The sequence below is a fragment of the Brassica oleracea genome, chromosome C8 (genome assembly GCF_000695525.1).
Source record: "Brassica oleracea var. oleracea cultivar TO1000 chromosome C8, BOL, whole genome shotgun sequence".
NCBI lineage: Eukaryota > Viridiplantae > Streptophyta > Magnoliopsida > Brassicales > Brassicaceae > Brassica > Brassica oleracea.
The window spans coordinates 21138670-21150543 of record NC_027755.1 but is presented as its reverse complement, the minus strand read 5'-3'; the positions used below and the strand labels follow the sequence as shown (position 1 = coordinate 21150543).

Here is an 11874-nt window from a genome sequence, read left to right as displayed (position 1 = left end):
AAAACTTCATAATACTATCTAAATCAGTAAAATAACCACTACAAAATTGCTATTTTCTTGAAAAACAGAGACAAGAAAGGCTCTAAACCTCTTTCAACATTATCATATATTAGTGTAAGCTGCAGCTATGCATTAGGGGAAGCAAGAGACGGTTCTTGTAAACTCTCTCCTCTCCTTCCTCAGCTGTAGCTTCTTCTTCTCCATCTCACTTCTCCTCTCCTTTCTTCGCTGTAATTTCTTTTTCTATTCCAATTAACTAAATATAAGACACACCCCACCCTCGCCGTATATTCATAAATTGATATGATTAACAAATTTTAAATTAACACAGAGGCCGAACATGAACGGAAATCAACCAAATTTTTTTTTTTGCTGAAACCAACCAAAGTTTCCCACATCAGCCTGTAAAGTATTACAAAGTCAACAAAAACTTCAACAAATCCTCAAATCCTCAAATCCACTTGAAATCTGACCTACAACATCATCATCGCGGTTAGATCACCTCATATAACAAAAAAAGTCTTGAATGCCACACCAATTTTTCCTCAAACAAATAAATAATTCTAAAACAATAACATAACAACATTCAAATCTCCCAGAAGAAGCTCACTTAAAACATTCCTCAACCAGTAGAAAGGGAAGCATGAAAACCAATTATCAGAAAGCGTCTAAACAGTTCAGTTCTAAAAGCTCATGTCCTGCAACTACGATTTTAAAAAAAAATATTTTTAAGGGTTTCAACTTCAATATCAGCTCCTATCATCACAGGTCATTACTCTAATAAAAAGTGGGTCGACGAGCTATTTCCCCACGAGAAGTATCATATAGCGCCAAATCTCTCCGAAACTATTGCCTCTGTCTATATGTCCCCGAGATTAAAGTTTTATATCTATTTCCCCCCGAATACATAGTTCGAGACCTATTTCCCCACAATGTTTGAATTAGTTGGTTTATTATCGGTTTACTACTTTACCTGAGACTAAACCGAAATCACGACCCAAACTAAAACCCGACCAAAAGTAATACCCGAGCAAAAACAAAACTAACCCGACCCTTACATATGTTCATAAACCCGAAACACAGACATCCCCAAATCTCTGAAAACAAAAATAAGAACCCTAAATTCTCTATCTCTGCTTTTGAAGAATCATAATGTCAGGGGCTTCAAGTGATGTATCTGGAGCATCGAGTGGAGGAAGTAGTTCTCTTCGTAGAGGTGGAAAGATAATAGGGATTCCAAAGAGATGTTGGTGTGGCACTGAAATTGTCCCTCTGATGTCAAAATCCGACCACAACCCATACAGAAGATACTTCCGATGTGCCCATGCTGCAGCGAAGAAGGTGAGTTCTTTTTTGTTATGCCTAAGTGTTTCTGTTTTGTTTAATTGATTTTGCGATGAGAGCCAAATAAATGATTGATGTTTTATGTTGCAATTCATGATGTAGCTTATGAATGATAACCATGTATTCAAGTGGATTGATGAGGTTTTGATAAACGAAGTTGAATCACTCCAATTCAAAATTGCAAGGCATGAAGAACAACTGATAGAGATGGCAAAAACAGAGACTTTGTTGGCTGAGAAAGTTCAAATGACAGTGGAAAAAGAGATATTTGATCAGGTAGAACAAGTGTTGATAGAAGCCAAAGCAAGCATGAAGAAAATGATGGTATTAGGACTTGTTGGATGTGTAGTATTGGGAGTGATAGTGGGCAAGGTTGTATGAAGAAAATGGTTCAGCTTGTTGTGTTTTTAAGTAATATTTTAAGACTGTTCCATGTTCTTATTGTGTTCTAGTAGTATTGTAAGACCTTTAAGTTTTAATATATGAGCATTGAAAATCGACAAAAGATAACATAAACAAACATGAAAGCCATGTGCTTGCACAAATAAAACGTAAACAAAAGAGCCATGTGATCTCCGCATAAAAAAGGGCAAAAGATATTGATTTTCAAATAAGATTTAGATACTTTCTACCTAAAAAGTTCAACCCCACAAACATCCACAGAAAACGAGATAAGGTCTAGACAACATATAAAGAACAAACACTCATCAAGCTTGACAATTCGTTGGTGAAGCTGTTTGAGAAGGAGCTGGAGAATGAGCTTGAGAGGGCTGACAAAACACAAAAGAGAGAAAGATTAGTGAATCCTTGTCTTGCTACACAAAATAGGCGATGAAGAATTGAACAACCTGGTTCTTTTTTTGAAACCTTGAGTTGTGGTCAGCTTTTCCACAAATTCCACAATGCATTGTACGTTTCTTGTGCTTAGGTTGCTTCTTTGTCGGTGATTCATTAACTCCTTTCTTTCTTTTCTTTTCTGCTTTGGTAATCTTCTTCTTCCCCGGTTGTTTTGGATCAGGAGGAATGTGAACATTAGGAGCACTCGTGGAAGGCCAAAACGGAGCACCTCTCACTGGAACAAGACCTTCAGTATAGTTCCGTCTCCATATAGCAGTACGAAACCAATGGCAGACAAAGTTTTCTGGAGCGAGTTTATTCTGTAGCATCACGCCATAGGCATGCTCGCAGGGAATTCCACAAATCTCAAATTTCTTGCAAGTGCAAGTTCTCCTCTCCAAACTCACACGGTAAGTACACCCATCAACCTTTGCTTCATACATCCCATTTGTGCTTCTTTTCACTGTGCATAGTGAAGCTTTCTTATGCTCTTCTGCGAGAAAATCTACAACGTATGGTGTACAAAGACCTGAAACATAAAAACTGAACATGAAAAAATAAAAACAGAACATTAAAATATAAATAAAGCAACACAAGAAAACATAAAAACAGAACATGACTTTACCTTTGTGATTATGAGAAATAGCAGAACGCTTAGCAATGCGTGCCATTGCAAGTCACCTAACGGTTTCCAGCATTGGGACAAATGGCTTCTCTCTAGCATTTGTTATAGTGCTATTGAAAGACTCGGTTGAGTTGTTTTCAACATCTTCACAGCAACTCCCTATCTTGTAGAAAGCTCTACACCAAGTCCTTGGATTCATCCTCTGAACATCATCATACACTGCAGAATCGTAATTGAATATTCTGTCTAAACGTTGTTGGAACTCTGCTTCGTTGTAGCTCCATGCCAAGCCCCATATATATGGTTTCATGTCTGATTTACTCCAATGTTTCTTCTTCAGATTACCATATATGTGTCTCACACACATTCTGTGCTCAATCTTGGGTAGCGCCAAATTGACAGCGTGTATCAATCTCTAAAAAAACAACAACTCAGCAATCAGCCCCAAATCGTTTAACCTAAACAGAATATCAAGATAAAATGTCTGACCTTTTGGCGATCTGAAACCAAGATAAAATCATTGCCATCCTTCAGCCCCAAGTCGTCTCTAACTTTACTCACAAACCATAACCAGTTGTCATTATTTTCAACTTGGACAACACCCCAAGCTATTGGATATATAGCATTATCAGCATCTCTTCCTAATGCAACCAGAAACTGACCCTTTACTTTGTGTTTCAGGAAGCAACCATCCATCCCTATCAGTGGTCTACATGTATCTTTCCAGGTTTGTTTGATATTATTAAAACAAACGTAAAACCGGTTAAACTCTTCTTTACCAACGGTATTTGTCAGTGTCTCAATCTCTGCTGTTGAATCACTATTTGACAGAATTAGCTCTGCCGCATAATCACAGAGCCGTGCAAACTGGTGATCATATTCAAATTCAATTCACTTCAACGCCTTAATCCTAGCTGCTTGACACTGCGGCCTCGAGACAGTGAGTCCCCATTTCTCCTGAATTATTTCCTCTATTTTCATGGGCATATAATACTCCGGTTCCTCTCTAATCTTATCGACGAACAACCTAGCAATCTGTGGAACCTTCAACATCTCACATGATCCATTAGGAACACAACTATGCTTTTCTACAAAGACCCTAACTTTCCATATATTGTCACTAGGAAGCACAAATGCATATACTTTCCATTCACAAGCTTCACCTTCATCTTCACTCAATCCACCAACACATTTAAATCCAATCTTATCTTTATCATACCTATACTGTTTGATATTCCGACCTGTTCTGAGTGCGTAATCAAGGACACACTCCTTAAAAGCCACTCCATTGAAGAATCTCTGATCCTTGTACAATATCCCGTTACCACGCCTCACAGGGTTGCTTGACTTCTGTTTCGAAACTTTCTCACTCTTGTTACCCTCGTTATCGCTGTCATCACTATCACTTTCTGGAATCTCATCATGTCGAATTGAAGGCTCGTTGACGTAGTTATCTACCAGTTGTTCGATTTCGAACGCGTCTCTCTCCACGGCTTCTTCGTCGAACTCATCTTCCACGTTTGGACCCTCTGCGTTTTGAAATGCTTCAGATACTGACTCCATTGATCGCTGCTTCCAAATCGAATGAGATTTTGTTTTCTAGGGTTCAACAAGTTGGGAATTTTTCTATCAAGTGTATCGATGAAGAATACTCGGGTATGGGTTTGGATCACTTTTTTTAATGAGTCCGGGTCTTAAATCGGGTTTAAATCGGGTTTAAATCGATCTTAATTGGATCTTATTTGGTTAACTATCAACTTTAAGTGGTTTATGGTTTAACTTAAACAGTAAACTGATAATAAACCAACTAATTCGATCATTGTGGGGAAATAGGTCTCTAACTATGTATTCGGGGGGAAATAGATATAAAACTTTAATCTCGGGGACATATAGACAGAGGCAATAGTTTCGGAGAGATTTGGCGCTATATGATACTTCTCGTGGGGAAACAGCTCGTCGACCCATAAAAAGTTCAAATCATAACTCTATATCTATTGATGATGAAAATTATCCAACAAAATCATAAATTTTAAACTGAATAACCCGCGCGAAAGCGTGAGCAAACCACTAGTTAAAAAATATACCAACCAGTTGAAGTAATCATCAAACTGCATGCTTTTAGCTGTTGTAATTGTGACTCATACAAAGTGCATAAATTCAAAATGCATAAGTGAGAAAGGAGACTAGCGTCCAGGTTGCGATTTGCGGCACTAAAATTAGTGGAAAAAGTAGGTTCACGTAGACCTACCCGCAGCGAATCAAAACCCCCTCTCACTTTCTACCATCCTCACGCTATAAACTTCCACAACTGCATCATACTCTCTACTCTCTAACCAACTAACCAAAACGAACTTCCATTTTCGAATTTGAAATCTGAATTCGAATCTAAAACTTTCTTCGGAGAAGTTTCGTGTCACAAGATGAAGGAGATGGCGTCGAGGATTTCAAAGCGCAAGGCTGAGCCGACGCCGTTCCCCGGGAAGAAGCTTCGATCGATTCCATCTCGCCGGAAGAGAGCTCAGATATCTCCAGTTTCTATCCAGCCACCTCTCTGCCACAAGGAAGTAGGAGTATCCGCTGCTTCCGTTGATTCCTGCTCCAATTTGCTCTCTGCAGTCGACGACAACGTTTCATGCGGTTCTAGCAGAGTCGAGAAGAGCTTCGGGAAGAATCGAATTGAAGAGGAAGAAGTTTCTCGACCTGGTAAAGATGTAAAGAAGGAGACGATCGCTGATCCGAAGTTTCGGAGGATCACTAGATCATACTCTAAGCTAACCAAGGAGAAGATCATAGATGAGACTGAAGCAAGCGAATCGTCCTTCACACGATCCGACGTGACATTCGCCGAGAGTAAGGAGAGCGACGTCGTTTCATTCGTTTCGGCGGTGGAGTCTTGCTCGAAGCTCGGAGGCGATAACGAAGAAACCGAAATCTCCAAACGGAGCGGATTCATGGAAGAGGTAAAGGAACTGAAGCCGGAGGTTGAGACAGTCGGATGCGTCTCCGATCTCGCTTGCACGGAGACGTTCTCCGGCGAAGATGTTTCGGACGATTACGAGGATGATTTATCGGAGCAGCGTTCCCAGATATTTTCGCAGTCCTCCGACCTCGATTCATCGGATTACACTCCGTCAATGTACTTCGATTCCGGAAGCCAATTCTCTGAGAAATCTAGCTCTGGTTCTCCAGTTTCACATACTCGCTCTCTGTACCTTCAGTACAAGGAACAGTTCTGTAGATCCACGATTCCCAACGGTTTCGAATCTTCTCGCCATGATCAAAACCGTGAAATTCACTCTGAAGTAAGTGCTATTTAGATTACAGATTGAAGGTGTGGTTAATTGCTTGAAGTTTCACTCGATTTGCTAGTCTAATTTGATCTGAGATTTGTTCTAAAATGTCCTTAGCATTTGAATCGGATATTTTATCATGGAATGAATCTTGAATATACGTTTTCGTTTAGCTGGTAAGATTTGAAGATGAAGAGGTGGAAGAGAGCTATCAAATGCTGAGGGAAAGAGAGAGAAGCCATGCGTATTTGCGTGACTGTGCTAAGGCTTACTGCTCCAGGATGGACCACGCTGATTTCATCCCTCGTCTACGCTTGATCATGGTTCGATGGATTGTGGAGGTGAACATTATCATTCTGTTCTTATATGCATCTGAATGTTAAATCTCAGAAATATACACATCAGTAAGAGACGATTGTAAAGGGAAATGCAATTTGAAGATCCATTTATGGTAGTTACTGATGTTAAGAACTAATATTTGGAGATCTTGGTGCTGGCTTATAAGGTGTTTTAGCCTGAGGAAATCTATAGCCCACCTCCGAACCTTATATGGTTTATATATGTATCAGCTTAGCTATGGTAATCTTTTGTAGCTGATTGTCTTCTCTCTGACTATACGCAGCAATGTTCTGACATGGGGTTTCAGCAAGAGACCTTGTTTCTAGGAGTTAGTCTGCTGGATCGATTCTTGAGCAAAGGATCCTTCAACAGCGAGAGGACTCTAGTACTAGTCGGGATTGCGAGTCTTACTCTGGCCACCAGGATTGAAGAAAACCAACTTTACAATAGGTACTAACCATTATCCATCTTCATTATTCTGACCTTTTCTGTTCATTAAATAAATGTTTTGAATAGGAATAAGAAAAGGACCATTTCAAGAAACTGAGTATTATTCACTGATAATAGGTTAATAGTCTAGATACAAATCCTATATAGTCATGTCTGTCAAATATTGAATTCTGTTTCCAGAAAGCTCTTTTTGGTAAAACCCTTTCAACACACACATAGCCGTCTAGAAAGCTGCTCACCTGATATTTCCTCCATCTATGTAGCATCCGGAAAAGGAACTTCTACATTGAGAACCTAAAGTATAGCCGTCATGAAGTGGTGGCAATGGAGTGGCTGATTCTAGAAGTCCTCAACTTCAAATGCTTCTCACCCACAATCTTTAACTTCTTATGGTAAAAACCTCTATTACTATATATTTTCTGTTCCGAGACACATGCACACTGAAAGATACATAATAACTATCTTTTATACTTCTCAGGTTTTACCTAAAAGCTGCTCGAGCTAATCGAGAAGTTGAAAGGGTAGCCAAATCCTTTGCCGTTGCGTCACTGTCCGATCACACACAACTCTGTTTTTGGCCCTCGAGTGTAGCAGCCGGACTCGTAGTTCTTGCCTGCATCAAACACAACAAAATCTCAGCCTACCAACGAGTCGTAAAGGTACCAGTCTCTTCAACACTACTTTAAATACTTTTTGATTTCAAGAATATACAGAATAATTACAATCCCAAACCTCTTTTCTCTCTCCTTCTGCAGGTTCATGTTAGAACAAAAGATAACGACCTGCATGAATGCGTCAAGGTATATTTTAAACATCACTCTCATAGTAATCAGACCACTTATTCTCCACTAAGAGGGTTAGGGAAGGAGTTTTAAATTAGTGTTTCTATATACAGAGCCTGGAATGGTTCCTTGGGCAGTAAGCAATCAACAACAACAAATACCCCCCCAAACCAGAACACAGTATACTCCCCATACGAACTCACAGGTTATTATTACCATTTATTAAACAAATAGTATATAATTGGTATAAACTAAGCAATGCCTCTACAGATTTATATACTTGATCTCTGGACTTTTTAGCTGTTGTATTGGCATACTAATACCCAATTATTTGTGTCGCCACCAAAATTTATTGCTTATTTTTCCCAATACACTACACTCCCATTTTATTAAAAATCATTTTCTTGTTCATTTATTCTGTTTTTTGATTGATCAGGAAACAAAGTCTCTGTTTCTAAGATCAATGAGATTTATCATGTTCAACTACAAAATCAAGAAATTGCCTTGGGTTTATAATGGGCCTTAACTAAAGCTCATTGGTGGCTGTACTCAAAAGTTGACCAAGATTGTTATCTTATTAAGTGGCACAAGTGCTTACAAAACAGAGATAAGAATATAACAAGTTGGGCATCAATAATACGTAACGCGTTGACTTTTTGCTCGAATATTTAGATTCCGACCTGGTCTACCCCCTTTATATATTCTTGATACCTAAATCACCTAATAGGACTGTAATATTGTTTATTATAATTTTGTTTCTGATTATACAATTATTAAGCCATTCACTTTAGCTTACTTTATTTCTATTTAGTACGTCAATAACACTTTTTATATTCATCTTTGTTTGAAACTTGAAAGGAAAGAGATGTAACGCCGGATAAATGCCCTCTTGAGTAATGGGATATTTATTCGAGAGGACTGTTTAACTTTATCGAAACGTGACGAAAAAACCGCGTCTCGTGACTCGTGTGAACACTTCAAAAAAAAAAAACAGCCGTTTACTTATACTGCTGGACAATGACAAACTACCCTCGTAATTCTTACTTTATTACTGCTTTTGCAATTAAGACGACCAAACTATTCCATCTCTCTCTCTCTCTCTCCTTTATTTTCTCATTCTCTCTCCCAGATTCTCTATCCAACGCCATGATAGGAGAGAAAGATCTCGCTATCGACGGCGAATGCTCTCGAACCAAAACATCAAAGCCTCTATTCTCTCATCTCAACAACAACAACAATCAACCTGAGAGAATCAGCGTCCGGTCCAGTAACCTCGATGGGTCTCCTTCTAAATCCTCGCCCAGATCAGGAAACGAGCTCACTCTCAGCTACCTCTGCGGCGAGAACCGCGACCTCTCCGAGAAAATCGCTGACCAAAAGGGGAAAGAAGTGGTAACAACCATCTCCGAGAATCCAAGCTACGACGAGAAGCGGATCGAGAGAGACTTCTTCAACCTCAGAGAAACCAAACGAAAGGCCCATCACGACGATGACGTCGTCAAAGAAGAAGAGAATAATAAGATCGAGACGCTAAACCTCTCTCTATCTCTCCCCGACGTCTCTCTATCTCTGACGGCCTCAAACGCCGTCAAAAGGCCGAGGGTAGCGAGCAGCGAGCGAACGGCGTCGTTTTCGAACGACTTCACGGCGGCGACGGCGTCGTACTCCCACTCCCACCCTTTCTCCCACAACATGAGCTGCTCGATGACTCGAAACTCCACGGACTTCGAGACCTCCGATCACGTCTGGTGCGCCGGCGAAGGAACCAACGGATCCGTCCACAGCCGATTCAGACCCGTCGGCGACGGCGGCGGCGGCGGAGTCCTCGCGGTCAATCCCTTCTCCGGCAAACCCTCGAACTCCTCCGAGTACTCCTTCTTCCCTTCCGAGCTCCCAGCTCGTCCCGGGACCGAAGCCGTCGCCGCCAAATTACCCAATCCGGAAGAAGACGACGCGGTTAGATCGGAGAAGGTCCTCTACGACATCGTTTCGAAGTCTATCTCTTCCGTGGCGTTGATTATCCAAGGGATGGCTGAAGAGACCCTGGAAGCAGCTAAAGAGTACTTGAGAAACTTGATCGACTCTCCCGAGCACAAGGAGAAGCTGACGTGTCTTCAGAGCCACATCGACAAAAGATCCGATCTTTGCAAAGAGACGCTCTCCAAATGCGTCAAGGACCAGCTGGACATTCTTGTATCCGTGAGAACGGGGCTTAAGTACTTCCTCTCTGGTAAAATCAGAATCCCTATGAACGAGCTTGTGGAGATTTTCCTCTTCTTGAGATGCAGGAATGTTAATTGCAAGAGTCTGTTACCTGTTGATGACTGTGAGTGCAAGATCTGTTCGAAAAACAAAGGCTTTTGCAGCTCTTGTATGTGTCCGGTTTGCTTGAGGTTTGATTCGGCTAGCAATACTTGTAGTTGGGTGGGGTGTGATGTGTGTTCTCATTGGTGTCACGCTGCGTGTGGGATTCGGGAGAATCTGATCAAACCGGGGAATAGCGTGAAAGGTCCTCGAGGAAGGACCGAGATGCTGTTCCATTGCGTTGGATGCGCTCACAAGTCGGAGATGTTTGGGTTCGTTAAGGATGTGTTCGTGTGTTGCGCTAAGAACTGGGGGGCTGAGACTCTTGTCAAGGAGCTTGACTGCGTTGGAAAGGTTTTTAGTGGGAGCGATGATGGTAAAGGCAAAGCTTTGCATCTCAAAGCTAGTGAGATGGTTAAGAAGCTGGAGAGTAAACAGATCTCTCCGCAAGATGCTTCTAACTTCATCATTCAGTTTTTCAACTGTAAGTTTAGCTCACACGAGCCTCAACAGAAGCTTATGGATTCTATACGTTAAAAGTTTGATTCTTTGTGTCTTGCAGATGCAGAGTCGGTATCAGAGTTTCCTGAACCGAAAGAGCAAACAGTTGTAGCAGAATCGAGCTACAGAAAAGACGAGGCATCCGTGACGCCTTCAACGTCCAAGGACCAAATGAAGAAGGGCTTTGCGTTAGCAGATGCGATGATGAACAGTTTCGATAGTTTGGAGAGCATGGTGAGGATCAAGGAGGCTGAAACGAGAATGTTCCAGAAGAAAGCGGACGAGGCGAGGATAGAGGCGGAGAGTTTCAAGAGGATGACAGAAATGAAGACGGAGAAGATGGAGGAGGAGTACGCGGAGAAGATAGCTCGGCTGTGTCTGAAGGAGACGGAAGAGAGGAGGAGGAATAAGCTGGAGGAGTTGAAGAAGCTTGAGAACTCGCACTGCGATTACAGGAACATGAAGCTGAGGATGGAGTCTGAGATCGCAGGGTTGCTGAAGAGAATGGAAAGTACAAGACAACAATTGGTATGAAGGAATCTGAAAAACAGAGTCTTTCAGTTATGCATTTATTTACTTTTGTGGGAAACATCAGTCTTGAGTGCTTTAATTATTTCTCTTGATGGGAATTGCCTTCTGAATGTGTTTTTTTTTCTTCTTTCTAATCTATAATTTCGGTTCTCTGCTTATATTAACAACTATGCATGTTTAATATGTGCTTATTGTATGATACATTTATTTTGTATAAAGTAAATCATATGCAATTATGCTGTACAAAAAAAATGAAAATGAATAAGACAATCATCAGTGGATGCTTGAATTTTATTTTGGAGAAATAAAATTCTTAGTTAAATAAGCTGAAATACTTGTCGTTAGGTGAATTTTGCGGAATTTTTTCACCCAAAACTTAAACATTTCACTTTTGAATATAAAGATAAAAATAGTTTAGTTCTCTCTTTTTTTCTGGAATACAAATGTTTTAGTTAACTAATCTCAATAGATAAAGGCTAAAACAATAACACTACATTCTTTTGGGTCAATATACCACATTTTTTTTGAGCAACATGGGTTAATATACCACTTAAGACATTTAAAAAGATAAATTCTTGAGCAAATTAGCTTAATATCCTAAGAAGAGTAGAATACCATTGAATTGTGAGAAAATGATAATGATAGGGAAAAGAAAATTGGAAGGAAATATGGTATAGAGTGCAAATAGGGAAGAAGCTGTGTGCGTAGGAAGTACAAATTCTCAATTCTTGAGCAAATTAGCTCAATCCTAACAAAACTATAACAAGTGGTAGTGGCACGAAACTTTCCGGACCGTTGAAATTGCTTTCTGACGTGGAAATTTATCACTATGACTAAAAGTATAAAATATGCAAAAATAACTTACCGTAAG

General features: G+C 40.3%; 3 protein-coding genes across 4 annotated transcripts; all 3 read left to right on the top strand.

The window, feature by feature from the left end:
• The first annotated feature begins 1152 nt into the window (after nucleotides 1-1152).
• LOC106308925 (uncharacterized protein At4g04775-like) lies at nucleotides 1153-1725 on the top strand. Its single transcript, XM_013746026.1, has 2 exons — nucleotides 1153-1341; nucleotides 1447-1725. Exons 1-2 carry the CDS (start codon nucleotides 1153-1155, stop codon nucleotides 1723-1725), a joined length of 468 nt encoding a protein of 155 aa, XP_013601480.1.
• Nucleotides 1726-5226: 3501 nt separating this feature from the next.
• On the top strand, nucleotides 5227-8136 carry LOC106310804 (cyclin-SDS-like). 2 transcript variants are annotated; one of them, XR_001263868.1, is made up of 8 exons: nucleotides 5227-6108; nucleotides 6270-6437; nucleotides 6719-6885; nucleotides 7149-7277; nucleotides 7364-7544; nucleotides 7641-7685; nucleotides 7781-7872; nucleotides 8104-8136. XR_001263868.1 is itself a non-coding variant. In XM_013748028.1 (7 exons), the coding sequence occupies exons 1-7, from the start codon at nucleotides 5227-5229 to the stop codon at nucleotides 7805-7807; spliced, it is 1599 nt and encodes a 532-aa protein (XP_013603482.1). In that variant the 3' UTR covers nucleotides 7808-8028. The 2 variants fall into 2 exon arrangements, 1 of the variants encoding a protein (XP_013603482.1); XM_013748028.1 differs by lacking the exon at nucleotides 8104-8136 and having other exon boundaries at nucleotides 7781-8028.
• Nucleotides 8137-8701: 565 nt separating this feature from the next.
• On the top strand, nucleotides 8702-11236 carry LOC106311937 (protein OBERON 3-like). The gene is made up of 2 exons (XM_013749282.1): nucleotides 8702-10455; nucleotides 10534-11236. Exons 1-2 carry the CDS (start codon nucleotides 8814-8816, stop codon nucleotides 11004-11006), a joined length of 2115 nt encoding a protein of 704 aa, XP_013604736.1. The 5' UTR covers nucleotides 8702-8813; the 3' UTR covers nucleotides 11007-11236.
• Nucleotides 11237-11874: the final 638 nt, after the last annotated feature.

Bases quoted from the DNA above. Each gene is read 5' to 3' on its own strand.
- LOC106310804 (XM_013748028.1), top strand. From the start codon at position 5,227: ATGAAGGAGATGGCGTCGAGGATTTCAAAGCGCAAGGCTGAGCCGACG. The intron at 6,109-6,269 runs GTAAGTGCTATT...GTTTTCGTTTAG, and splicing joins ACCGTGAAATTCACTCTGAA to CTGGTAAGATTTGAAGATGA. The intron at 7,545-7,640 runs GTACCAGTCTCT...CTCCTTCTGCAG, and splicing joins CCTACCAACGAGTCGTAAAG to GTTCATGTTAGAACAAAAGA.
- LOC106308925 (XM_013746026.1), top strand. From the start codon at position 1,153: ATGTCAGGGGCTTCAAGTGATGTATCTGGAGCATCGAGTGGAGGAAGT. The intron at 1,342-1,446 runs GTGAGTTCTTTT...TTCATGATGTAG, and splicing joins CCCATGCTGCAGCGAAGAAG to CTTATGAATGATAACCATGT.
- LOC106311937 (XM_013749282.1), top strand. From the start codon at position 8,814: ATGATAGGAGAGAAAGATCTCGCTATCGACGGCGAATGCTCTCGAACC. The intron at 10,456-10,533 runs GTAAGTTTAGCT...TGTGTCTTGCAG, and splicing joins CATCATTCAGTTTTTCAACT to ATGCAGAGTCGGTATCAGAG.